Source organism: Wickerhamomyces anomalus (genome assembly GCF_001661255.1).
Source record: "Wickerhamomyces anomalus NRRL Y-366-8 unplaced genomic scaffold WICANscaffold_7, whole genome shotgun sequence".
NCBI lineage: Eukaryota > Fungi > Ascomycota > Saccharomycetes > Phaffomycetales > Wickerhamomycetaceae > Hansenula > Hansenula anomala.
The window spans coordinates 38912-65248 of NW_017567116.1; the positions used below are offsets into that span (position 1 = coordinate 38912).

At 33.8% G+C, this 26337-nt stretch overlaps 13 protein-coding genes across 13 annotated transcripts; 6 read left to right on the forward strand and 7 right to left on the reverse strand.

The window, feature by feature from the left end:
- Nucleotides 1-322: 322 nt before the first annotated feature.
- Nucleotides 323-1843, reverse strand: WICANDRAFT_36369 (uncharacterized protein; the record flags this gene model as incomplete). The annotated part of the gene is made up of 1 exon (XM_019182426.1): nucleotides 323-1843. One exon carries the CDS (start codon nucleotides 1841-1843, stop codon nucleotides 323-325), a length of 1521 nt encoding a protein of 506 aa, XP_019036158.1.
- Nucleotides 1844-2056: 213 nt separating this feature from the next.
- Nucleotides 2057-4980, forward strand: WICANDRAFT_58478 (uncharacterized protein). The gene has a single exon (XM_019182823.1). The coding sequence runs from the start codon at nucleotides 2214-2216 to the stop codon at nucleotides 4824-4826; it is 2613 nt and encodes an 870-aa protein (XP_019036159.1). The 5' UTR covers nucleotides 2057-2213; the 3' UTR covers nucleotides 4827-4980.
- Nucleotides 4981-5291: 311 nt separating this feature from the next.
- On the forward strand, nucleotides 5292-8555 carry WICANDRAFT_35969 (uncharacterized protein; the record flags this gene model as incomplete). The annotated part of the gene is made up of 1 exon (XM_019182379.1): nucleotides 5292-8555. The coding sequence occupies one exon, from the start codon at nucleotides 5292-5294 to the stop codon at nucleotides 8553-8555; it is 3264 nt and encodes a 1087-aa protein (XP_019036160.1).
- Nucleotides 8556-8766: 211 nt separating this feature from the next.
- Nucleotides 8767-9110, forward strand: WICANDRAFT_65217 (RNA recognition motif domain-containing protein; the record flags this gene model as incomplete). Its single annotated transcript, XM_019183873.1, has 2 exons — nucleotides 8767-8788; nucleotides 8842-9110. The coding sequence occupies 2 exons, from the start codon at nucleotides 8767-8769 to the stop codon at nucleotides 9108-9110; spliced, it is 291 nt and encodes a 96-aa protein (XP_019036161.1).
- A 247-nt stretch (nucleotides 9111-9357) lies between these two features.
- WICANDRAFT_81193 (cyclin family protein) lies at nucleotides 9358-10548 on the reverse strand (the record flags this gene model as incomplete). The annotated part of the gene is made up of 1 exon (XM_019185191.1): nucleotides 9358-10548. The coding sequence occupies one exon, from the start codon at nucleotides 10546-10548 to the stop codon at nucleotides 9358-9360; it is 1191 nt and encodes a 396-aa protein (XP_019036162.1).
- An 864-nt stretch (nucleotides 10549-11412) lies between these two features.
- WICANDRAFT_97275 (cyclin family protein) lies at nucleotides 11413-12803 on the reverse strand. Its single transcript, XM_019186581.1, has one exon. The coding sequence runs from the start codon at nucleotides 12660-12662 to the stop codon at nucleotides 11424-11426; it is 1239 nt and encodes a 412-aa protein (XP_019036163.1). The 5' UTR covers nucleotides 12663-12803; the 3' UTR covers nucleotides 11413-11423.
- A 1299-nt stretch (nucleotides 12804-14102) lies between these two features.
- WICANDRAFT_97276 (uncharacterized protein) lies at nucleotides 14103-14920 on the forward strand. Its single transcript, XM_019186582.1, has one exon. The coding sequence runs from the start codon at nucleotides 14126-14128 to the stop codon at nucleotides 14546-14548; it is 423 nt and encodes a 140-aa protein (XP_019036164.1). The 5' UTR covers nucleotides 14103-14125; the 3' UTR covers nucleotides 14549-14920.
- Nucleotides 14921-14964: 44 nt separating this feature from the next.
- On the forward strand, nucleotides 14965-15582 carry WICANDRAFT_81196 (uncharacterized protein; the record flags this gene model as incomplete). Its single annotated transcript, XM_019185192.1, has 1 exon — nucleotides 14965-15582. The coding sequence occupies one exon, from the start codon at nucleotides 14965-14967 to the stop codon at nucleotides 15580-15582; it is 618 nt and encodes a 205-aa protein (XP_019036165.1).
- A 61-nt stretch (nucleotides 15583-15643) lies between these two features.
- On the reverse strand, nucleotides 15644-19765 carry KOG1 (ubiquitin-binding TORC1 subunit KOG1; the record flags this gene model as incomplete). The annotated part of the gene is made up of 2 exons (XM_019182417.1): nucleotides 15644-18327; nucleotides 18475-19765. 2 exons carry the CDS (start codon nucleotides 19763-19765, stop codon nucleotides 15644-15646), a joined length of 3975 nt encoding a protein of 1324 aa, XP_019036166.1.
- A 284-nt stretch (nucleotides 19766-20049) lies between these two features.
- Nucleotides 20050-21433, reverse strand: BNA4 (kynurenine 3-monooxygenase; the record flags this gene model as incomplete). The annotated part of the gene is made up of 2 exons (XM_019182371.1): nucleotides 20050-21272; nucleotides 21331-21433. 2 exons carry the CDS (start codon nucleotides 21431-21433, stop codon nucleotides 20050-20052), a joined length of 1326 nt encoding a protein of 441 aa, XP_019036167.1.
- Nucleotides 21434-21823: 390 nt separating this feature from the next.
- Nucleotides 21824-23179, reverse strand: GLO3 (ADP-ribosylation factor GTPase-activating protein; the record flags this gene model as incomplete). The annotated part of the gene is made up of 1 exon (XM_019183874.1): nucleotides 21824-23179. The coding sequence occupies one exon, from the start codon at nucleotides 23177-23179 to the stop codon at nucleotides 21824-21826; it is 1356 nt and encodes a 451-aa protein (XP_019036168.1).
- A 734-nt stretch (nucleotides 23180-23913) lies between these two features.
- WICANDRAFT_23170 (uncharacterized protein) lies at nucleotides 23914-24366 on the reverse strand (the record flags this gene model as incomplete). The annotated part of the gene is made up of 1 exon (XM_019180978.1): nucleotides 23914-24366. A coding segment is annotated over one exon (453 nt), but the record flags the coding sequence as incomplete, so codon positions are not given.
- A 980-nt stretch (nucleotides 24367-25346) lies between these two features.
- On the forward strand, nucleotides 25347-26309 carry WICANDRAFT_97374 (uncharacterized protein). The gene has a single exon (XM_019186583.1). It carries the CDS (start codon nucleotides 25607-25609, stop codon nucleotides 26297-26299), a length of 693 nt encoding a protein of 230 aa, XP_019036170.1. The 5' UTR covers nucleotides 25347-25606; the 3' UTR covers nucleotides 26300-26309.
- Nucleotides 26310-26337: the final 28 nt, after the last annotated feature.

Genomic DNA, 26337 nt, shown 5'->3' on the forward strand with positions numbered 1-26337 from the left:
AAGATCTTGAAGTAGTGGCCGGTGTCAAAAATGGGTTGATAACAGACGGAGAATACTGACTAAAGAGGCTTTGGGACTTTGTTAATTAGGCTTATCAAGGTTTTTATAGCAATGAAGATTGTGTAAGAAGCTTATGCTTGTGAAGTGATTTATTTCGCTTGGAATAAAAAAATTTCCATATGATGGTTTTTGTAGGTGGAAAATACTTTGAGGCCCGATAAGGACCCTGAAGGTCTAGATATTGGGACTTTGCGAGACTGAGGTAGACAATTAGAGACTAGCTTACATTCACTTTAACCTGGCATACCTCATCGTATTCTAATCATATACACTTCCTTATCATGTTCGTGACACCTCCAAACTCTTCGTTATCTGGGTTTGTAACACCATCGACAATCTCATATCTTGACTCCAGCACTCCACAACTCCACCCAACAACTAATAAACCTGGAGGTCTTGATCCCAATTGTGTCATGACTCCAACAATATCTTTCAATTGACTTCTCACTATCCTTTGGTCAGCACTTGATGCTTTTTCAATAACACAACATGGAACATTACAATCCCACTTCTTGTTCAACATTTCTCCAACTAAATTTTCTAATCTATGAATGGCCATAAGGAAAATTGTAGTTCTTTTAGAATCATAATCAGGAACATCACTCGTAGAACCTTTTGAGCCAGTACCTGTACATAGCAACACTTTATCTGTAACACCACGATGTGTAGCTGGGATACCACCAAATAATGGAGCTGTTAAAGCAGATGTTAGACCTGGTAAAACATCAGCTTTTATACCTTTTGACTTAAAATATAAAACTTCTTCACCACCACGACCATAAATAAAAGGATCACCTTGTTTTAATCTAACAACTTTCAAACCTTTTTGGAAACCATCCATTGCTAAATCATATAGTTCTTGTTGAGCAGCTTCAGCATTACCAGGAAATTTCTTTGCAATGAATTGTTGAGTTGAATTTGGTATTAGATCCAATATTTCCTGGGGTATTAATTTATCCAATAATATCAAATCACAAGTCTTTATTGCATTCAATGCACCAATTGTTAAACATGATATTGAACCAGGACCTGAACCAACAAGTGTTATTGAACCTTTCTTTGTAAATTTGGAATAATTAGTTATTTTTTTCTGTTGATGGAAATCTGATATAGAGATTGAAGATAATTTAGATAATGGATAATATTCAATCATTTGAGTTAACCATCTTGATCTTCTCAAGAATTTATCCTCTTTAGTCATTGCAAATTCATAAACCATTTCATTTGAATATTCAAAATCTTCACCATCTTCCTTAATCAATTCTCTTCTGAGACTACCAATATTTGAGACAATTTCATCAATGTTTGAAGGTAATGATTTTACAATTTCTCTTTTGATTCTTGAGGATAAGTTACACCCCATTCCTGAAGTGGTGACACCAATTTGTAAATCATTTGAGTTATAAGTAGATAATAGAGTAAATGTTGATAGGTTTTGAGATTGATAAGTATTGATTGGGATTCTTAATTTCTTGCAAACTTGATATATTTCTTGTTTGATATTTGATTCAATAACAAAGACTTTATCCACAACACTATCAACTTCTAATCTTCCCAGTTTTTGCAAATCATCCATTTCAAACTTCTTTTGGATCCATTGTAGCTTTCCCTGTTCCACCAAGTTTTGTAAATTAGCATCAATCACATCAGCATCATGAACTAACAATGGTTCAGCACCAACCTGGATCGATTTCAATGCTCTTTGATAGGTGATGTTGCCACCCAACGCACCAATAATGAGATGGATCTCTTCCTCACAGTCAACAGCACTCAACAGCTTCATCTTTAGCCTACCACCACCATCATTATTCACTTCAACGACATTGACACTCCATAACGTTTATATAGAATAGGTGTTAATCAAGGACTGGCTCTGATCTAGTCCTCGAGTCCCTTGAAATCTTCCGTTGACGTGTTGCGGAAAATAAATATTTCTTTTATCGTGGAAAACGTAAACAACCGTCAGATATGGCCATCGGAAAATAGAGTGCTATCTGGATCTTTTATCAGAGGCAGATGTGTTTGCTGATGTTGGCTATTGTGTGATGGAGTCTGACAATTGGCTGGTGTCTGAGTGGGCTCTTTTTTAAAGCTGTGTATTCCCAGAATGATTCAAGTGATGGATTCATGACAACATCAACATCATCATCATCATGAGCTCAGAATCCCCAAGCAGTGTTTTTAGTGAGACGTCCAGTATTCAGATCAGTGAGACTGATGTGGAGCCTGAACTCAACTTTCCTTTAAGAAAAGATGTCCCAAAGTCAAAAGTGCTGGAGTTGGATATAAACACCAAAGATTATAGAGTTCCAAGAGACCCTCGTCTGTTGAGATTGACTGGTTCTCATCCTTTCAATTGTGAAGCTCCATTGACTACATTGTTTGAGGATGGCTTTATAACTTCATCAGACTTACATTTTGTTAGAAATCATGGGCCTGTTCCTCATGTTGAAGATGAAGAAATTATGAATTGGACATTCTCTGTGGAAGGTTTAGTTGATGAACCATTTGAAATGAAGTTATCTGATATGATCCAAGAGTTTCCTCAATACACTAATCCAATAACCTTATGTTGTGCAGGAAATCGTCGTAAGGAACAAAATCAAGTTAAAAAAGGGAAAGGTTTCAATTGGGGTGCTGCTGGTGTTTCAACCTCTTTATGGACTGGTGCATTTTTATGGGATGTTATATCAAAAGCTAAACCTTCTAAAAAGGCAAGATATGTTTGGATGGAAGGTTGTGATGATCCTGCAAAAGGTGCTTATGGTACATGTGTCCCTTTACCTATGGTTAAAGACCCTGAAAGAAATATAATGTTGTGTTATAAACAGAATGGGATCTATTTGGAACCTGATCATGGTAAACCCCTAAGAATCGTTATACCAGGTGTTATTGGTGGTAGATCTGTTAAATGGCTAAAGAAATTAGTTGTTAGTGATAAACCAAGTGATAACTGGTATCATTTCTTTGATAATAGAGTTTTACCAACTATGGTTACACCTGAAATGGCTGCATCTGATGAATCATGGTGGAAAGATGAAAGATATGCAATTTATGATTTAAATTTACAAAGTATTACGGTTTATCCTGAAAATGATGAAACTTTAATTGTTGATTCTTCAAATGAAGATGAATTATACAATGTTAAAGGTTTTGCTTATAATGGTGGTGGTAAAAGAGTTGGTAGAGTAGAAATCTCATTAGATGGTGGGAAAACTTGGAAATTATGTGAAATAGATTATCCAGAAGATTCATATCGTGATGCAGGCTATATTGAATTATATGGTGGGACTATAAATGTTTGTGATAGAATGTCTTGTTTATGTTGGTGTTTTTGGAGTTTACAAATACCTAAAAGGGAACTGAAATGTGCAAAAGATCTAGTTGTTAGAGCTATGGATATCTCAATGACCGTTCAACCAAGAAATATGTATTGGAATGTTACTTCAATGTTGAATAATTGGTGGTATAGAATTGCTATTCAACCAGGTTCACAAGATGATGAAATTAGATTTGAACATCCAACTTTAGCTAATAAACCTGGTGGATGGATGGATAGAGTTAAAAAGGAAGGTGGTGATTTGTTAAATCCAAATTATGGTGAAAGAGTTGCAAATGGGGAACAAGAAGAAGAACGTAAACCATATGTTGATGAAGAATTACAAATGATTTTAAACCCAGATAAAGTCAACATTATCATCACAAAAGAACAATTAGCTCAACATTCAAATGAACAGGAACCATGGTTTATTGTTAAAGGTCATGTTTTCGATGGTACTCCATTTTTACAAGAACATCCAGGTGGTGCTCAATCGATTACTATGGTTGCAGGTGAAGATGCTACTGAAGATTTTATGGCTATTCATTCAGATAATTCTAAGAGAATGTTACAAAAATTCCATCTGGGTAAATTGGAAGATCAGTCTTCTACAACAACATCAGTCCCAATTGTTGAAATAGTTGAAAAAACACCAACTTTATTAAATCCAAAGAAATGGAAAAAGATTAAACTTGTCAATAAAGAAATCATTTCTCATGATTCAAGAATTTTCCATTTTGAATTAGAACATCCAGAGCAAACCACTGGATTACCTGTTGGTAAACATTTCTTCATTCGTTCAAAAGATTCAACTGGTTCATTAGTTATGAGAGCTTATACACCTAAATCAAATCATAAGATCATGGGGAAATTAGAAGTCTTGGTGAAAGTGTATTTTGCTAAAGAAGGTATTCCTGGTGGTAAAATGACAAATATTTTAGAAAACATGGATATTGGATCATTCATTGAAATTAAAGGTCCAACTGGTGAATTTGAATATTTGAGTAATGGTGAATATTTGTTGGATAATAAACCTGGCAAAGTTGATTCATTCTTGATGATTGCTGGTGGATCTGGTATTACTCCTTGCTATCAAGTGATTAAAGAGATTGTTGATAATGAACAAGATAACACAAAGATGAAGTTATTTTATGGGAATAGGAAACCTGAAGATATTTTGTGTCTCCAAGATCTTGATAATTTTGTTGCTACAAAAAATTCAAACTTATCTGTGGTGCATTGTCTATCTGATTATCGTGCTGTTCCAAATGAATGGGAAGGGCTAACTGGTCGTATGAGTAAGTTGTTGTGGAATCAATACGTTGAAGAGCAAAACAAGATTGGTGAGTTCTTGGTTCTTGTTTGTGGTCCTCCTGGAATGGTTGAAGGTGTCAAAACCATTGTGAAGGAGACAGGCTTTGATCCATCCAGAGTTGTGTATTTCTGATAAAGATAATGTATAGAGTCTAATATTATTTATTACGTATCCAAATTTCCTGTATTATCCGTTATCTGATTATACTGTTTCTGCCCCAACCACTATCAATTCGCGAATTCACGAAAAGCGGATTTTAAAAGTCTGAAATCTGAAATCTGTTGATAAGAGCCAAAGCCTTGAGCCAAACGAGCCTAGTCTCTGCTGACGTTGACCACGATGGCCATTGGCTATGAAGTGCTGGTATTCCACTGGCTGCATTATCAGAGAGCTCATCGCAGGCCCAACTGGAAAATGGAAGGCCCTAATTAGCGGATGTTAATGAGAGGAACAATGTATCAACAACAAATAATCCGCTGATATCTCATGAGTCGATATAACATCAAAAGGGAAGATGAGCTCGTGAATAAAAACATTGAATTATAATGATTCTTTCTCTTCTTTCAACTCTTCCTCTGTTCATTCATACAATCAATAATGAAGGTTGAAGAACATATTGGTGGTGTGCCACCATTGCCTGGGAAGACTGATGGTGTCAAACAATACAGTGATATGAAAAACATGGTGATTGTTGGCCTTGGTATGACTGGTATTGCATTCTTAGAAAAAATGTTAAACAATGATACTGCTCAAGAATATTTCTACACAGTTATTGGTGAGGAACCATATTTGGCATATAATAGAGTCGGCTTAACTGAATATTTTGAACACAAGAACTTTGACAAGTTACTTTTATCACCAAAGACTTTTTATGAGGAAAGAAATAAAAACAGATGGAATTTCAAGGTTGATGAAGCAGTTGTTGAAGTTGATAGAGATCACAAAGTTGCTAAAACTTCAAAGGGAAACTCTTATGATTATGATACATTGGTATTTGCAACTGGTTCTAATGGTGTTTTACCTCTTCATTTGTTACCAGATCCAGTAAATGGTCAATCCAAACAAGATTATAGAAATTATAGAGAAATGGGATGTTTTGTCTACCGTACAATTGATGATTTGAATTCAATGCTTTCATTCAGTGAAGAATTATCAATACCAAAAGATTCAACTAAAAGAGCCATCGTTGTTGGTGGTGGTCTATTAGGTTTAGAAGCTGGTAAAGCTTTATTAGACATGAAAACTTTTGATAATGTCACCGTGGTTCATAGATCAAAATGGTTATTATCCCAACAGATGGATGAAAAAGGTGGTGCTTTATTAACTGAAAAGGTTCGTGATTTAGGTGTTACTGCTAGAACTGGAACCACTGTTGATGAACTACTTTTTGATAGTAATGGTAAATTGAAAGCAGTTAAATATAATGACGGTGAAATTGAAGAATGTCAATTGCTTTGTTACACAATCGGTATTCAACCAAGAGATGAAGTGGCTGCTGAATCTGGTCTAGTGTGCTCCAAGAGAGGTGGTGTGGCGATCAATAACTTTATGCAAACCTCTGATCCAAATATTTATGCTATTGGTGAATGTGCTTCATGGAACGATAAAACATTTGGTTTAATTGCTCCAGGTATTACTATGGCCGATATTTTATCATTCAATTTAATCCAATCAAAATTTCATTCTCCAAAAGAGTTTTCCGAACCAGATATTGGTACAAGACTGAAATTAATGGGTGTTGAAGTAGCTTCATTTGGTGATTATTTTGCCGATAAAAATGGTCCAAAATGGCTTCCAAAAGGTTATACTTTGAAAAAAGTTAGATCATTAGTCTATGAAGATCCAATTGAAGGTATCTATACAAAATTGATCTTGACACAAGATGGGAAATATTTATTAGGTGGTATTCTTGTGGGTAATACAAAACAATTTACCAAATTTACTTCAATTGCTAAACAAAGAAAACCATTACCTTGTCCTGCTTCTGAATTTATATTAGGTAAAGGTGGTGATGATGAAGATGCTGATATGTTATCAGATGATACTCAAGTTTGTTCTTGTCAAAACATTTCCAAAGGTACATTGGTGGAAAACATTAGAAATGGTAAATGTGCTTCATTAGGTGAGTTGAAATCCGTCACTAAAGCTGGTACTTCTTGTGGTGGTTGTGAGCCTACAATGAAGGCTATTTTTGAATCTGAAATGAAAAAAATGGGTAAACAATTATCAAATGCCTTGTGTGCTCATTTCAAACAATCAAGAGCTGATTTGTTTTCGATAATTATGGTTAAACAGTACAAATCTTTTAAAGAAATTATGCAGAATGTTGGTTTGAAACCTGAGGCTGCTGGTTGTGAAATCTGTAAACCAACAATTGGTTCAATTTTGTCAACTTTATACAATAGACATATTTTAGATAGTGATGTCCATGGGTTACAAGAAACAAATGATAGATACTTGGGTAACATTCAAAGAAATGGTACTTACTCAGTTATTCCAAGAATGTCTGCAGGTGAAATAACACCTGAAAAATTGATTGCAATTGGTAATATTGCTCAAAAGTATGATTTATATACAAAGATTACTGGTGCTCAAAGAGTTGATCTATTTGGTGCCTTGAAACAAGATTTACCAAAGATTTGGGAAGAATTATATGAACATGGATTTGAATCAGGCCAAGGTTATGGTAAATCCTTAAGAAATGTTAAATCTTGTGTCGGTTCCACATGGTGTCGTTATGGTATTGGTGACTCTGTTGGTTTAGCATTAAGATTGGAAGAAAGATATAAAGGTATAAGATCCCCACATAAAATGAAAGGTGGTGTTTCAGGTTGTGTTAGAGATTGTGCTGAATTCCATTCTAAAGATTTTGGTCTTTGTGCAGTTCAAAATGGGTTTAACGTCTATGTTGGAGGTAATGGTGGTATGAAGCCTGCTCATGCCCAACTTTTGAAAAGTGATGTTCCACCTGATCAAGTTATTCCTTTATTGGATAGATATCTGATGTTTTATTTCAGAACTGCTGATAGATTACAAAGAACAGCAAGGTGGTTAGAAAATTTGGAAGGTGGTATTGAATATCTGAGAGATGTTGTTGTTTTCGACAAATTGGGTATTTGCAAAGAATTAGAAGATCAAATGAATGAATTGGTTGGCCATTATTTCGATGAATGGAGAGAATCTGTTATTAGAAAAGAAGATCAAATTTTCAAACAATTTGCAAACACTGATAAATCACAAGAAACTGTTGAAATAATAAGAGAAAGAGGTCAAAGACGTCCAGCTGATTGGCCAGAGAAAGAAACTGTGGAAAAGAAAGACTTCAAAAACATTAAATGGTCATCAACTTCATGGAGATCAGTTTGTCCATCAACAGAATTACCTGAAAAAGAGGCAGGTTCATCAACAACTATTTTAATTTCAGATACTCAAATTGCATTATTTAGACTCAATGGTAAACTTTATGCTTCACAAAATATGTGTGGTCATAAACGTGCATTTGTTCTTTCTCAGGGTATTATTTCTACTGATGAAAATGATAATGTTTACATTTCATGTCCATTACACAAGAGAAACTATGTTATTGATGCTGATAAGCCAAATGCAGGTGCTTGTAAAAATGATGATAGTTTATCTGTTGCATTGTTTGATATTAAGGAAGATGATGGTATGATTTTGGTTAAGCTACCTCCAGAAGATGAATTAGATGAGGTTTTAGGAACCACTAAATGGAAAGTTAAGAAATCAGAAACTGTTAGTGAAGGTATTGCAACTTTTAAGAAGCTTGATGCTAAATTCAACATTAAAGTTCCAGTCAGAACTCCTGTGCCCTCTGTTGGTGGCTCTGAACTAGACTGGTAGACTCTGTATATTATCGATATTTATTGAAGGATTAATTAATAGTTTTTATGATGATGTAGTTGATCCAGTTGACTTTGGTGCTCATTTTTACGCTAAAGTGAGTGTCTGTTCTGACATTTACTCTTCTGCTTTTTGAACCTTCAAAATTGACATGAATGAACTTTTATAATAATCTTCAACTTCTTCAACTATTCAAAACCACTAGCCCATTATGAGTTCTTCTATTCGAGTTTGTGAGTCTTGTTCTCGTTCAATGACTATGTCTGACAACTAACCCTTATATCAGCAAATCTACCCAAGGATGTAACTGAAGAAACTATTCATTCATTGTTTTTATCGTTTGGTAATATACTATCAATAACGTCTCAAAAGAACTATATAGATATACAGTTTCAAGAAATCAGTGATGCACAAGCTGCACTTGATAATATGACAGGGTTTAAGTTGTTTGACAGTTATTTACAAGTCAGCAAAATCAGTGAATACAATCCGTTGGATTCATTAGAAGAGAAGAAACCAATTTGGGAACAAAATCATGTTCTGAACCAAGAATAATGATGAAACTACATATAATCAGCTAACTATCCCTTGGTATCATTATTAAAATTACATAAATGGGTTTGAAAAAGAGGGAAATTGAACATTTAAAACTCATCAAATCTTGAGATTTTTCAGGTTATTTTTTGTTTTGTTTAAAGGGTATCTAAATAATATTGGGAATCAAAAAAAAGAAAAAAAGAACAGCACCTAATGTACAAGCCTAATATATTACACACAATCCTCTTGAGCTCATCACTTCTTTTCAGATGGAGGCAGCACCACTTTTAACTAGATCTTTTGCCCATTGTCTCGATATTATGGAAGCTTTCATGAATCTTTTTGAAGCATACTTCTTGAAGAATTCTTCATGAATAACAGGACCAACTAGATATTGAATGTATAATTGAACGACTGGTTGTAAATCAGTTTCAAAAACTTCACCTGAATAATGTATTAAATTACCATTCCAATCATTTTTACCCAACATTTTTCTTGCTAAAAACATTGAAGCAGCAGCACATAAAGAAGGTTTAACACCAATGAAATGATGATCCATTATTGAAATTTCCATAAAATATTTACCGATTGTTCTTGAATGGATATCGTAATCATCAGCTTTGGAAATTCTTCTCAAGAAATTCATTGGATTTGGATAACTTATATCAAAATTTAAAATTTCTAAAACGAATTTTTCAGCAGCTAAAATTTCATCAACACTTGAACCACTTTCACTTGCAAAGTTTGAAACACTTGGTGAATAGATCTCTTCATATTTAGAAGAAATAAATAAACATGCAGTACCCAATAATTGTAATCTATTAACTTGAACAATTTCTCTTGATAAAAATCTATCCATTAAATTCATAGCAACGAATAAAGTTTCTGGTAATAATCTAAATTTTAAATGAACTTCATTCATCCAGTCAACTAATTGATCTCTCATATTAGCATTTATGAAAGTTTGTTTTGATAAATAATCAGACATTGGTAAAGTTTTAATTTCCAATTCATAAAGATAATTGAAAATTTCAACAACATATTCACTAACCATTAATGGATCGTCAAAATCTTCTTCATCTAAGTCTTCCCATTGATAATCAGCAGTTTTAGACTTTTTGAAGCTTGTTTCATTATTATTATGTATACTATTTGAGCTGGCTTGTCTTTTCATAGCAGATCTTGTAGTTATTTGTTGATGTTCCTCTTCAATTCTTTCTTTAGGTATTATAGGTTGAGGTTTTTTCAAGCCACTTGGTTTAGCAGCTGTAGCAGCACCTCCTAGCTTTGTATTGGTGACATTTGATAAAGCACTTCTTCTCACAGGAATATTAGATTTTGATTGGACATTATTTGAGGTTGTTGAAGTTATATTTGTTTTGGATCTAGTGATTCTAGCATGAGATTCAAGTTTATTTTCATCATGAATTTGGATTTGATTAGTGAAGTGATCCATTGTGGTTAATATGTATTAACTTAATCAATAGAACGAAATGTGGTTGTGGGAAATGGGTATTAATTGATTGATGAAGCCAATGGAGAATAAAAGATGGATGAACAAGAGAGAAAGGGATAAGAGCAAGTATTTAAAAAAAATTAAAGTGAAAGTAAGGTCAAGGGTATAAATTTCACAAAGTAAGGTATCAATATGAGGTTTTCCTCTCTTTGATTCATGTTTGGAAAAAAAGTTGACAATTTCCACTTAAAACGGGAAAATCAAAACAAACACTACCTTATCGGGAATTTGCGCGAAAGGCTACCAAAACATTGGCCGAATCGGGTAATTGTTAAAAAAGTGTAAAAAGAGGATTAAACACTCCTCCAAACTACGATAAATGATTAGTCAGTTATTTCATTATTCTTGGCTAAACCTATTGCACTATTTTAGTTTTTCTCTTCATGTGTTTTTAGTTATCTATTTTGCGCTTACTTATTCTCTTTTGTGCCGATTTGCGAAATCATCACTCGCAATTTCGCGAGCATTGTTATCACCTGGGCAAATTTATGCCATTATTTCTGTATACGGTAATTGTTGATGTCTTTCCCAACACAGAACTTATGTAATTTATAGCCGTTTATTATTAGTCCATACTAAGCTCAGGAGAGCGTCAATATCCGACATCTGTATACAAATACATTTTGATTACTGAGTTTAGAAGCTACTTCATTAACTTTTTGCACTTTTCATTCACTAAATGATAAAAAGAACACTATGGTACATCATTAAAAGTAGAAGATCATCTAGATCTCTGAATCTTTTTGGGGGTATTAAGTGAAAAAAATAAATAAAAGAGTTAAAACAACATCTTTTTTTTCTTTGTATTTCTTCTTTCATTCTTGATCATCATCATTATTACTATTATTATTACTATTATCATCATTATCCTCCATAATATCAATACATTCAGCTTCGATTTTCTTTGCCCATTGTCTTGCTAAGATTGAGGATTTCATAAATTTCTTGGAGGCATATTTTTTAAAGAATTCTTCATGAATAACAGGTTGAGTTAAATAATCCAATAATAATTCCACAACATGTTTGAAGTCATTTTTCTTATAACCACCTGAATAATGAACTAAAGTTCCATTCCAATCTGATCTTCCCAACATTTTTCTTGAAACATACATTGCAGCAGCAGCACATAATGAAGGTTTTAAACCAATAAATCTATGATCCATTATAGAGATTTCTAGTAAATATTTCCCTATTGTTCTAGTTTGAATATCATATTCATCAGCTTTTGATATTCTTCTTAGGAAATTCATTGGATTTGGATAACTCAGATCAAAATCTAAAGCTGATAAGATGAATTTTTCAGCTTCTAAAATTTCTTCCTCTGTATAACCACCATCAGTAACATAAGAATAATTTTTAACACTTGGGGAGTAAACTTCTTCATATTTGGCAGCAATAAATAAAGATCCAGTGGCTAATAATTGTAATTTATCAACTTGAATTGTTTCCTTTGACATGAATCTATCCATTAAATTTATAGCCAAAAATAAAGTTTCAGGTAATAATCTAAATCTTAGATGAACTTCAACAATCCAATCAACTAATATTGATCTCATTTTAGGTTTTAAATTCTTTTGCCATGATAGATAAGTTGAGTCTGGTAAAGTTTTCAATTCTAGTTCATGTAAATAATCAAAGATTTCATTAACGTATTCACTAACCATTAATGGATCATCTGAATCTTCTGCATCTAAATCTTCCCATTCATAATCTATTCTAGGTTTCTTTAGATCTGGAGCACTTGAGCGAGCTTGGTCAGCTAGTGTAGATGATGATTCAGTTGCTGGTCTTTTCAACGGTAGTCTTTTCTCTTCTTTGATTGTTGTTATTTGTTGTTGTTGTTTTGATTTCAAATTCTTCGTTATAGCAGCCTGAGATGAAGTATTTGTCAAATTTGATAATGCAGGTCTCCTCTGGGTATTTGAAGACTCTTTGGTGTTTGTAGTATTGGATTGTTTGTTATCATGGACAGTTGAAGTCTTTGATCTAGTTAAGCGAACATTTTGATGTATAGCATTCTCATCTTGAATGAGCGGTATGTTTTCAGTGGGCATTGTAAAGATGGTTGAGAGGTGTAATTGAGATGAGTTGGAGAATGCAGATACTGAGAATACCTATATGATAATGATAATATATGGATGCGATCTAAGATGATGATGATGGTGGAATGAATCCCCTATAAAGACGTGTAAATGGATAGCCCTGATAGCCTGGAATGATAGAACTGGTGGAGCTTGAGCAGCAGTGCTTGTGAGACGTGAGTGACGATGGGGAACCAGAGCATACAACAGGCAGCGTGAGAACAAAAGTGACAATTGGTGGTGATTTGGAGCTGAGATTCTGAATTTTGTTGTTGTTTTGTGTAAACGCGTTTGGGCAAAAGAAAAAATTTGGAAAAGGACGGTGGTACGCGCCACACGACCAATACAGCAAAACAAAAACAAAGAGGTGAATAATGCGGGATATGGTGGTGTACATGGAGGAAATATTTGAATTGAAAGGGGTGGTTGTATTCAATCAAGGTCTAGCTATCCAATGAATGTCTTTTCATGGCTCTGACACGACTATAGCCCGAGGAAATGTCGATTAGTGTTAGTGTTGTCCTGGAGATTCAATATCCAACACGCTGAAATTTTTAATAATGAACGTGGATTCAAGGAAAACCACTTGGATTTTGGGGAAAGAAGAGTGGAAGAGTGAGTTGAAAGTAATTAAAGAGGTATTGAGTGGTTAGGTAGATATTATTAGGGTGGGAGGATTGGTTTAGGTGCTTTTTTGTAGGTTTTTGACACCTTCATTTGATCGTTTGATAGGTTTTCATGTTCTCGAGCAATTGAAGCTCTAGCAAACAATAAGTTGGAGTAGCTACAACTCTTTTACACTTAAGATTCCAGAACCACCCCCAGCCAATTGCAGTTGTTATGAAATGAAACTAGAATAACTCTTTATTCTTTAATGAATTAATACTCTACTCTTGATGCTCTCCGACTAAGACCGAATCGTTGGTACAATTCAGTTTATCTGAAACTACACAAACAACCCATATTTCTATTCCCATCAGATGTCCATATTACTTCCACATAACTCCCTCAATACTATCCATCTCCCATTAATCTACGCTTTACGCACTCATTTCATGTCAAACTTCTATACTTTTCGTTTGGCTCAAAGATGCAAATTTGTATCGGCTTTAAAATTTGAAGAGATGAAAAAAAACCCTTAACGAACAAATGAACCAGGTACGATTATAATCCACATTTGAACAACAATCAACGTCTGTTGCTAATAGAGAATCAAATATAATCCAACCATGGCTGAAGTAAGAATCCTAAGTCACATGAACAAAGACCATAGACTGGCTATCAAGGATTACCTAAACGTCTATGGAAACGTCATAATCAACAGCAAGATTGATAACATCAAAATGACACACATATCAACTGATCACATGGTTATCCAATTCACTCATGATGACCTAGACTTCCAAATTGAAAAACCAATCCAATTTGAGCCTCCAATGAAGGATCTAAGTGAAGCTCGTGTAAGATTGGTGGAAATGGCTAAATTTGCTGCTAATAAAAGGGGCTATTCTCATGTTCAAATTTCAGACTATAGATATCCAGCTATTTATCAATGGATTCTTATCTTTGTGATTTATCTCCCACTATTATCATACTTTATCCCTTCAATTCTTCAAAATCAATATGTTTCAACTTATTTATCAAATTCGAAAATTGATTGGTTATTACAAAATTCTTTAAACATCACTTATTTGACTTTATTTTTACATTCACTGGAATGTATATTTGTCTTCAGACCAAAACTAAACTATTATAGAGTCCCAACTGATTATCTTATTGAATGGTATATTGCTGGATTAGTTGAAGGATATCCTGCTATTAAAAGATTCAAAAAATTGATTGCTGAAAAGGCACATTAGTTAAAAGTTGAAGGTAAATATATCTGCTTAAATATCTGTTGAACCTCTTGAAGTTGGTAGATTAATTATATGTTGAATCTTATCTGTTTTTCAAACTCTTTCAATGATATTACTTTCACTATCAACATCAAAACTCTCTTGCCTCATACTTCCGCTTTCTTTATTAGCTCCACCCATGTTTACCACTCAACGATCGTATCAAGCACCACAAATATCCAAAAACAAAAGGTGTTAATTCATTCCTATCTTCTTTATGGCCGCTTATACCCGTGATAAAAAAGGGTAACCTCTTCGCATTTTTCCGCGAATTTTTTTAAATTTTTCTTCTACAAAAAAAAATATGGCATAAAGAAAACTGTTACAATACAAGTTTTATCAATAGATACTAGATATTGAAGAGAAAAAAAGTTACAATAATGGCACCAAGACAATCAAAAACAGCTAAAAGAACAGCTACACAGAATAAAACAAGAAGTATCGAATCCGAAGTGTTTAAGGATTCTCAAGCAAGAAATAGATTAGGCTTCACTTCAAATCAAACTGAAAAATCAAGAGTTAGAAAACCAAGTAAAAAAGATGTTAAAAAGGAACAATCCAAGATAAGGCTTTATGGTAAAAAAAAAGAACAAAAAATATATGATGAAAAAGATTTGGATTTACCTGTACTAAATAGAGCTATTGTTCCAGGTGTTAAAAGATCAAGAGGTAAAAAAGGTAAAAAATTTGTTAATGAAAATCCAGAAGATTCAACACAATTAAATAGAATTATTAATGAAGTTATATTGAAAGATGAAAAAAGAGATTATTCTAAATTAGAAAAAGCTCAAAAATTAGAAGAAATTAGAGAATTGAAAAAAAAAGAAATTGAACAAAAAGAAGCTGCTAAAAGAGATAAATTAGAAGATAAAAAACAAGAAATTAAAAATAAAGCAACAAAAGCTAGAACTGATAGAAGAAAAAGAGCTAAATTACAAACTCAATTAGCTGAAGAAGAAGCTTCAAAACCTAAAAAGAAGAAGGTTGCATTTGCATAGCTCTACAATGAAATGAAATAAATTAAATTAATCATGATAATCATTACACACTGTTTTGTATTCATTCTTGGGAAGGTTCAGTGCACTTATAAACACTTATATATGGATCATGTGTATTATTAGCAGCAAACATCATTCTATGAGGATGTAATGAAAGTGATGAAATATATGGGGTTCTGTTTTGTAAACTATACCCATTTGGATTTTTAACATTTGAAATTAAATCACCATTTGTAGTCCAGATTCTAATCATTCTTGATCCTGTTGCAATAATTGGTGCATGTTCATGAATTTGAAGATTTGTCATTGTCTTTTCATGCCCTCTAAATGAGACAACTGGTTCATTTAATCTAATATCCCATAAATTAACTTCACTATTAGATGATCCACTAACTAATTCTCTATACCCACCTCTTTGCATATGAACATTTGTTATAGATGTTGGTCTTTCTTCATCTTTAACCTTCCATAATTTAACCATAGAATCTCTTGGATCCAAACGACGATCATAAACTCTTATGGTACCATCTGCAAACCCACTAACAAATATATTACCTGCAACTTGATCAGATGTTAATGAAGTTATCGAACTTGATGAGCGTGCAGGAACATCAACAACACATAGTTCTCTTGGTGCATCCCATATTCTAATAACTTTAACATCACCTGTAACTAATAATGACCCTCTACTCTGTTGCCATTCCATTAATAACCCTGTTGATCTTGGTGTTAACAACAAATCAGTCAGAGCTCTCCATGATGAAACCAAACGAGACTCTTCCCCTGAATGGAAATCCTTATAAATCTTCACAATACCATCTGATGAACCTGTCAATAATAATGGTAAATCATCTTCATTCAGTAATTTCAAGTCAGTAATTTTAGTACCAAATGGATTACCATTTGAAAATCTTGATAGATGATTTTTTTGCTCCCAATCGAAAACTGTAATGTTATCACGATCATCTGAACTAATCAAATAATTCTCAAATTGTGAAAATTTCAATATTCTTGGTTGTGTCTTATTATTGAAAAATGCAATATTTGTTTTCCAATCACCACGTAATGACAGATTTTTTTGTGGTTGAGTTTCATTAATAATAGCTTCATTTCTATTTCTTCTCCAAATTCTTTGAGTATATTCTAATGAACCTGGTTCATCAACTTCACTTTTACGCATTTGTGGCTCTTGGAAATACTCCATACTGTAATCGAAAAACTTTGAAGTTAATGGTAATTCAACATTTTCTTCTTTATATTCATCAGCACTAAATCTCATAGTTCTTGGGCTTGGAGAAACACCATATGGAGTTGACAGAAATTGAGAAGACGTAGTCCTTGTATGACGTTCATTATTGTTCAAATCTTCATCATCTTGGTTCCAGCCCAAAGATTTCCAAATATTTGATAATGATATTGTTCTTTTCAAAAAAGATGATGGCTCAGATTTATTATTGCTCTCGACTTTTGTTGAGATTGATCTTTGTTGAGCAGAATTGTTCAAAGCAGCATTACCATTCAGTTTAATGGGTTTTGGTAAGATTCTTTGTTGTTGATTAGATGGAGAAAATTTTTGAAGATTTGATGGGAATGAAGTACTGTTACTTTGCAGCAACACAGTTTCCACTTCTTCCACAGACTCTTGTAATGGACTTTCTTTCAACTTTATAACAACATAATCAATAATCTTTTCAGCATCAAGTTTCAATTCACCATGACCATCACATGCAAACAATAATAAAGTTTTCCAGACAATATGATAGCTACTACCATAACCAATTTGTTTATGGTCATCATGATGATCATTATCTTGCTCCAAGATCAGATGCACTTCATTGTATAATTCATAAAAGGCCAAAACAATAAAATTATTGATATGTCTCTTGACAATTTTTGATATAAATATGATGATTTCTTTTCTCACTAATGGACTTGCATCATTTGACAAAGATAAAACAGTCATTATGATGTTGATTTCATCTTTAATCTCCTCTTCTTCAGGTTCATCTGGTAAGAAATTCGTGAAAGCAGTAATAACTGAAGCTCTAACTTCTGGAATTGGATCATTAACTAGTTTTGATAATCTTGTTAGGAAACCTTCTTTGTAACTTATCCACTTGGCATCAAAATTATGATCCCAGAGTTGTGAAATCAATAAAACACACCACTGGCGTAATAAAGGATTATCTGAAGTTTCAACATATTGCAATAATTTATTTACCAAATCAGGACTAAAACAAAGCTTTTGACCATTCTTGAAACCTCTGACAAATAAGCTTAAGATCAAAGCACATAAAGCTTTGTGGTCATTATTTGTATTATTTGCATTATCTTTTGGATTCAACATTTGTAAAAAATAGTTGAACCCTTTATCTTTAACCAGCTCTTGTTGAGTGTTTTTGTAATCAACAGCCATTATTCTTGCCCATATGAAAACTAAAACAGGTTTCAGATCAGGTGCCGGACTTTGTAATAATTTCAAGACATATGGGAAAATACCAATTGATAAAGCCAGATAAACAGCCCAAGGACCTAAATCTAAAAATCTTGATAATAAGACCAATGCTCTTACACGATGTACTTGAGATAGCAGAACTTGTAACACAATAGGCAATTGCTCAGGTGGTTGCCTTGTGGATGATCCATATTTTAACCATAACTCAAACGCTGTCAAATGCTGTTCGAAAAAAGTTGAATGTTGATAATTATTCATATTGTTGGTATCATTTGGGGCTGGAGTACTAACTGAAGTTAGTATTGTATTTGTAGGAGCAGGTGTGGATCCGGTATTGGTACCATTGACCATGGAGTTATTATTGTTGTTGTGATTAATATTTGAAGTTGTTGCTGTCCCATTAGTATCTGGTGAAGAAACGGTGGTAGCTGTAGCACTTTGAGTTGCAGAGCCTGGTGAAGTTGGTTGTGGTAATAGTGATGATGGCTCATTATTCAAATTTTTCAAAAGTTGAGTTAAAACTTGATCAATTGCCAAGTCCCAAGACTCCCACATTGAATGGTTTTGAATATCAGGTAATGGAGGATCTGAAATTGGATGACATGAATATGAAGGCATGATTCTTTTAGCCAAAAGGAAATTTCTGAATAATGCAGCAACCATTAAATCTTGTCTAAATAATCTTTTAAATAAAGGTCTTGGTAATGAGGTCCATGCAATAGTATCCGTTATAGCTGTAAAGATCCAATTCAATTCACCTAATGGGGTACGACGATCTGTTAATTTTCCAGGTATCACTATATTACCATTTGGACTATTTTTTGCAATATCTAGTAATGGGCCATAGTATGATTTTTTGATAGGAGATTGCATTATAAACCATTTGATACTTGTTTCAATTGGACAGGTTAAACAACAAGTGAATAAATCTGCAGGTAAATCAGGATCCATTGGCAATAATTCATTTGACCGACAAGCAGCCAATTGGATGCAATCAATGTAAGCAGAAGTTGGAGATGGAGCTAAGTTATCATGATTGCCTTCATTATCATCATCAATTCTTTTTTGAACAAATTTCTTGAAATTTGTAACAATATTTCCAGCACTATTACAATCATAAACATAAATACAAGGAGCACCTAACCAAGTTTGTAAATCATATAAAGAAACTGGGATATATTGAGTGTAACCTCTATTAAAGACCCAAATTTCACCACTCTGTGTAGGTTGTGGAACACCGTGACCGTTGTAATGAAACAGTATACGTTCATCTCTAGCATTTCTTCTCAGAGAGTTACAAAACCTTTTGACATCCTCCACGCATGGATCTAATGATTGTTTATACCTCGTTCTCAGCGACAAGGTTTCATATTGAGTTTGCAAGTTTTTCCCTATGGCTTCCAGAGCCTTCTTGGATTCATTGAAGCCTACCGGGTCTATCCAAGCCTCAGTTTTAGCACAAGGGTGAGTCTTTACAACATCAGGAGGATCCACACCAATGTTCAAGCAGAGCACTATAGCAGCACTCACTGTTTTCTGTCTATCTCTCATGATTTTCCAGTCTGCAATTGGTTGGTAGTAATCATATTTCTGCTGTTTCTCCTCAGGTGTAATAGGATTCCCGTTTGTATGGTGTCTCTTGTCATCAAAGTACAGGAAGAAGTTGTTTGCCAGGAGCTCCATATATTGTTGGTCCACCTCGAAGCCATGCCTTATCTCGGTGTTCATTGGGCTCAGCGGGTGCTGTGTTGTTGGTGCGCCAGCTGCTGGCCCCTGCTCCATGCCATTGGCAGTACCGTTCTGGTTGGTGACGATGGGCATGATGCTGTGTGTATTTTTGGTGAATGGAAAGTGTTGATGTCTTTGATTATACTGTCTTTTGGCTATCATCGTCGCTTCCCAAAAACAAAAAAAATCCAGTCGAAGTTCGCGAAAATGACAGGGCTACAAACCGCCTGGTCACGGGGACACACCATAATAGAGGTATTAAATAAATATAACACATGACTGGATCATCTTCTAAGGCTCTTGAACAATTTAGCAGCTCCAAGGAGTGCAAGCCCAACAACAGCTGTTTGTATGTATCCCAAGATCTTATTCTGTCTTTGGTGGGTCTTGACAGCTTTGGAGTAGCTAATATCACTTCTGAATGATATCATGGTGTATAATGGTAGCCATCTATCTTTTAGAATACGGGTCAACATGAAATCAATTTGTTTCTTTAGTAGGAAAAGCTTGGAATTCACCTTATGAGACATTTCTTTATAGTTTTCTTTAGCTAGTTCAATGATTGCATGTAAATCTTCGTGTCTTGTTGATGAGTATTTACTCAATGCATCGCCTACTGATGGTTCTGATTCTAGGAGTTTTAGTAGCACAAACACATCTTCAAACCCACAATTCATGCCTTGGCCATAGAATGGAACCATTGAGTGTGCAGCATCCCCGATAATGATGGCCTTGTCTTGGTAATGATAAGGATTACAATTCAATGATAGCAATTTACCTTTAGGGTGGTTTTTAAAAGCAAACAACAATTTTTCTTCGCCAATCAATCCAACAGCATCTTTGAAATATTTCTTGAAGAATTGTAAGACAGATTCATCATCATCTAATGATTCAATTAAATCCCAAGGAGCGAAAAAAGTTGAAGTGAATGAACCATCCAAGTTTGGTAATGCAATCAACATAAATTTATCTCTAGGCCATATATGCAGATGATTTTTATCCAATAAAAACTTGTTATCATTGTTGGAACCTGGTGGTATAGACAATTCTAGATATGCACAATCAATAAATTCTTGAGTATAGCTCATTCTTGCAAATTTTTGTAAGTTTTGACGAACTTTGGAGAAACAGCCATCAGCACCAACAATTAAATCAACTGAAACTTCTTCATTATTTTGAAATATTAACTTTGGTTGTTCTTTCAAATCCATTTTCTCCAGTTTATGATTAAATTTTAATGAAATTCCGGATTTTTCAACTTCATTCAGTAACAATTCATTTAAATAAGATCTATCAATGGAATTGATAGCTTCAATACCATTTAATCCATATTTTTGACTTTGTAAATTCCCATCAAGGTCATGAATCATTCTCCCAGTCATTGGAATAACTTTTGATAAAACGATTTGAGCCAATTCCTCATCAATATATTTCAAAGCATTTATACCACGATCTGACACAGCCAAGTTTATACTTCTTAGTTCTCTATTGATAGACTTTCTAGGATCTTTTGATCAAAGTGTCAGTTTTATATAATTAGTACCGTAAGTGAATAGTACACTTACCATCTCTCAGTTCGAAAAGAGTGACGTTGTAGCCCTTTTTAGAAAGACCCAAAGCAGCAAGACATCCAACTAATCCAGCACCAACAACAGCAACAGACGTCATTTGTATGTAAAAAGCTTTTCGAATCGTTAATGCTCCTGTCAAAAGTATTTGTAACCGTTTAAAACTATTTGATTTTCTAATCAGACGATGGCCCTTTTTAAAAAAAACCGTGTGCGGATTTAAACGGTCAATATTCCGAATTGGGATGATGACACGGTATAACTGACAGAAATCATCATGATGTTATTTACGTTTAGTTTCAAAAATCGATATAAGCAGGACTTCCACATATGTATATAGTCTGTTTAGTTTGATGTTGAGGTTTATTTATCGCTGTCGTACTCTTCTCTGTCTCCTTTCGATGAGTAAACAATTGTATAAGAAATCAGTGTATTTTGGCACATTTATTTGAGGTGTCTGTATAAAGAAATAATAAAAAAAGAGGATAGATCAATTACGTAGATAGTCTCGTAAGTATCCTGATAGTTTGTTTGCACCAGTTTCTAAAGCATCTTTTAAAACAGCTAAATCATCATTTGTTGTGCTTGCAAAACTTGCAAATTCATTATTGTTACTATTATTACCACCTCTATTTGGACCTTGTTGAGATTCTTCATCTTCACCGAAATAACTTGATGATGAAATTGCAGTAGAGCTGTTGAAAGCTTGTAATTTTGAATGAGCTTCTTGTTGAGCATTTACATCATATGAGCCTTTACCAAAGAATTGATCAGATGAAATAGCTTTTTGGCCACCATATTTCGAAGCAACTTCACCAGTATATTTTGGCGCATTTGCTGTTTTTTGCTTTTGAGCTTGTTGAGCTGCATCATTTTCAGTCATACCAAAACCTAATTTAGCAAAACTTGGAGTAACTTTATCAACTGAAGATTGTTTTGGTTTTTCAATGGTTGAAAAACTTGATTGTGCTTGATAAGTTGGTTCCACAAAACTTGATGAAGTCTTTGGTTTAATAGTTGTTGAACTTGGAGTTGTTTCGTCATCATCTTTATTTGGATTATAACCTAATTTAGCAGTTTCTTCAGCTTCTCTTTTGGCTTCTCTTTCAGCAGCATCAAAATCAATATCATTAACAACTTTCTTTGCACCTAATTTAGATTTTCTTGGACCAGACAAGATACTTGTTTTCTTTTGTGAAGAAGTTGATTTTCTTAATGTTGTTGTAGGTTTTTTAGCTGTTGTTGTAGAGGATGAAAGACTTGAAGTTGAATTGTTTATGTTATTTGATGGTGTTAAAGGTCTTGAAATTGAAGGAGATGGGGTTTGATTCAATGGTTTTTTCTCCCAATTAGCGAAAAAATCATCAGTACTATTAGTTTTGGAATTATTTAATGAAGAAGTTGAAGATGCAGCATCAATATTATCCAAATTAACAGATTCTGGGAATAAAACTTCATCTTTCTTAACTTTATGATCTAAATGTTCTTTATAGTTTAATGCAATTTTGGAATTGTATTTAGCATTTGAATCACTTGGTTTTGCTAAATATCTTGAACCACCATTCTTTAAGAAATATTCTCTAGCTTTTTGGTTCCCACCCAATTTAAATCTTCGTAATTGCTTTTGGGTCCATTTATCCAAGTTTGAAGATTTAACAAAAGTGATATGAACACCCAAATTTCTATGAGTAGCTGAACATTCAAGACATAACATCACACCAAAGGGGACAGAGGTCCATGTTGGGTTCTTGGTGTCACAATCAAAACACACCTTGTTGGCAGGGTCCTTCTGCAGATTTGAGAAGACTGACTGGATCTCTTCTTTGGAGGCTAACACTTCAGACATTTTTCGTTGTTTATCTTTCCAATGTGTTTATCAACTTCAACTGACACGAATCGAGTTGATTTCTTTGATTTCAGAAAAAAGAGTCTGGTGATTAGGTAATGAATTATGTAATTGGATTGGCAGAACACCGGGTAAGTACAGCGGCCACAAGCGGCCTTTAATTAGTATATCACTTCATAACATTTACCTTCAGATTAATAATTAATATATCATTCATTTCTCTTTCCATTCATTAAGCGTAATTAATCTGATTTTGGCAAGATAGATCTTCACAATTGTTTGATGTAACAATTCTAAAGAATGAGCTTGAGATTCTAGACTTTCAAGGTCAGATGTAAGTCCAATATTTCTTTGTAAGGTATGGACTCTTTGCTTATATAGCCTATTGAATTCAGCAGTTTCAATTTTAAGCCTCTCTTGAATTTCACAAAGTTTTTGTTGATCTCTTGTCAATTTTAGGACAGAATCACATGACACAGAAATACCCTCTTTTTCCACGTTGTCCAAGAAGGAATTTAGCGATTCAACTTGGGTAATATCATAATCGTCTAATGCTCTTTTGAGTTTAGGAAGCATTTCTTTTGATAAATCTAACATTGATTCAGATTGAAAGTCAGATAAATATAATAATCCCAAGTCATCAAAGCTTTTTTTTCCTTTCTAAAGTTTTTTTCAGAATAAAAGAGTCGTTCAACTAGAAATTGATGCATTCTTTCCTTCAACTTGACCCATTCCTCTGGGAACACTTTTTTGAAAATTGGGTTGGAAATATTGAAAGCTAAAGTATCTGAAGCGTGAGAAAATTTCTCCATTTTCGTGGATGAGATATAACCAGCAATATTACCAGCGAATAATGGTTCCGTTGATTCAATTTCAGCATCTATCAACATAAAATCTAACAACATTTGCAAAAGTTGTATCACGTTCAAAGGGGTTTTCCAATCACCGTTTTCTTTTGAAATGCCCATTAATTGTTTTAAATCAGTATTTGGTTCAAAAATTCCACTTGGAGTAATCATTTTGATGGTTGGAGGTTTGAAAGGATATTCAATTGGGAAAAACAAAACACCATGATATTGAGCTTGTCCATATAGAGCAGAGTTTGATGGACCCAAGTTGATAATGAAATGCCAATTAAGTGGTCCACCAACAGAAGGAGTAACGTTGAAAGATGGATCTTCTTGTTTCAAAATGGATTGAAGTTCTTTTTTAAGGAAATGCTCCGTAATGAAAAGTTTCTCTGCAGACATTGCCAAGGAAATGGGTAATTTCTTGTGATATGTTTATTTCCTCATTTGCATCGTGTAGCTTCATTTTCAATATAACGAATCCTTCAGCTTTTGACTGGTTTTCCTATGAAGTTTATCAAGTGAAAATTTGATTTTGTGTATAATTTTTTTTTTCGAGATCTCGTAAATCCGCTAAAATCCGCTGGAACAATATAGGATCTTCAACAGCCAATAGAAGCGAAGAATGGTCAGTTGAACGGTTTAACATGGAGAATTGGCTTTCATTAAATACCTTCTTCATATTTTACAAGCAAAATACTATACTGTTCCTCCAATCGATGACTCTTTGGACCTGAATTCGCTAGTTGTAATTCGTCATCTGATTCTTGATATTTTTGTTAATTTATGATGCCGATGAAAAACTTGGCTCTCTCTTAATCTCTTTAAACACCGATAAAACTAGGCTGTTAACCCATGATCAACAATGCTAAAGAGATTCAGTGTCCTCGTATTTATCTTGGCCATTGCCCAATTGTGTCAATGCTACGAGAACTACACTCTTTCCAAAGATAATTCTCGTATGTGCTTTCCTGTCTATGTCAATAAGGGGCAAAAGGTTTCATTAGATCTTTCATTATTGGAATATGAACCATTACCAGGATTATCAGCTGAAGAAAACAAAACAAATGTTGCTGTTATATTATATAGGCATCAAGAGCTAAACCATGAGAAAGTGTTTGTTGGTGATTCTAATGTTCATCAACTTTGTAATGATGAAGCTATTGAAAGGGGCTACTGTGAACCGAAACATAAGGGCAAAATCTTGTTTGAGTATAAAGAAGATGGTGATTATCAAGGGAATGCATTTAATGAAATATTTCATGAACTTGACATATATCAAGATGCTCATCAGTTTGGTGAAACTGGGTTTTATTGTGCTCGTGCCTTGGGGTTCAAGGCAAAGAAATTTAAATTGGAAATTTTAATTAATGATGGACTTTCAACAACAGGAACTCAAAGAAGAGACTTGTTGACTACTTTCTTCAAGTTTTTTGGGTTGGTTTCACTTGGTGTGTTTTATTATTCCAAATGGTTCAAGTGGTCAAGATTGAATGATCATCAAAAAATTCCTTATCTTGTCAAGTTGTTATTGATCAATATTGTATTACAAACAACTTACTTGATGCTGGATATAATAATGATAATTCTGGGGGAAAATTCACGTAAAACGGTAATTTATAGCTGTTTCCATTATCTTCACACTCTCATTTCAGATTTTGATGAAGTTGCCCTAGTGTTTTATTTGTATCAATATAGTGGGAACTTCACTTATGACAGCTTTCAATTTGAATACAAGAAAGTGTTTACATTCATTTACCTCATTGAAATTGCACCAGATTTTTTGGATCCATTCGTTACAAAGTTTTTCGAATCTCAAAAGAATCCAGATGGAACAGATGGTGATTTTCCTCAACTTGGTGGTGTTATATTCCTAATCATTGGAGTGTTACTAGGTATTTTTTATCTTATTCTCAAGATCAGAACATTTATTAGATACTACAGAAGTTCCAAAGAGTATACTGATTTTGGGAAAGGTGATGATCCAAAATTCATACAGTTTAAATGGTTAATTTTGACAAGATTATTCATGAATTACTTTGGATTCATCTGTGGTGCCACGATGACCATCACTTTTGGTATATTACACCTGATACCATTCTATAAGTCAAACTTCATGTTTGATGAGGGAAAGTTTGCAGGTCCACAAGAGTTTTATTTCGAGACTTTCTTGAAACATATAATAGTTCTCAGTGTCAAATATTTCGTCTTGTTGAGATTCTGGACACCTGAATATTTCGTAAAAGCGAAGAATTATAAGCCTATTGAATAGTTATAAGCCCATTGGATAGACCTGTATATAGTGAATGA

Coding starts and splice junctions, on each gene's coding strand:
- WICANDRAFT_58478 (XM_019182823.1), top strand. CDS start 2,214: ATGAGCTCAGAATCCCCAAGCAGTGTTTTTAGTGAGACGTCCAGTATT.
- WICANDRAFT_97275 (XM_019186581.1), bottom strand. CDS start 12,662: ATGCCCACTGAAAACATACCGCTCATTCAAGATGAGAATGCTATACAT.
- WICANDRAFT_97276 (XM_019186582.1), top strand. CDS start 14,126: ATGAAGGATCTAAGTGAAGCTCGTGTAAGATTGGTGGAAATGGCTAAA.
- WICANDRAFT_97374 (XM_019186583.1), top strand. CDS start 25,607: ATGATAATTCTGGGGGAAAATTCACGTAAAACGGTAATTTATAGCTGT.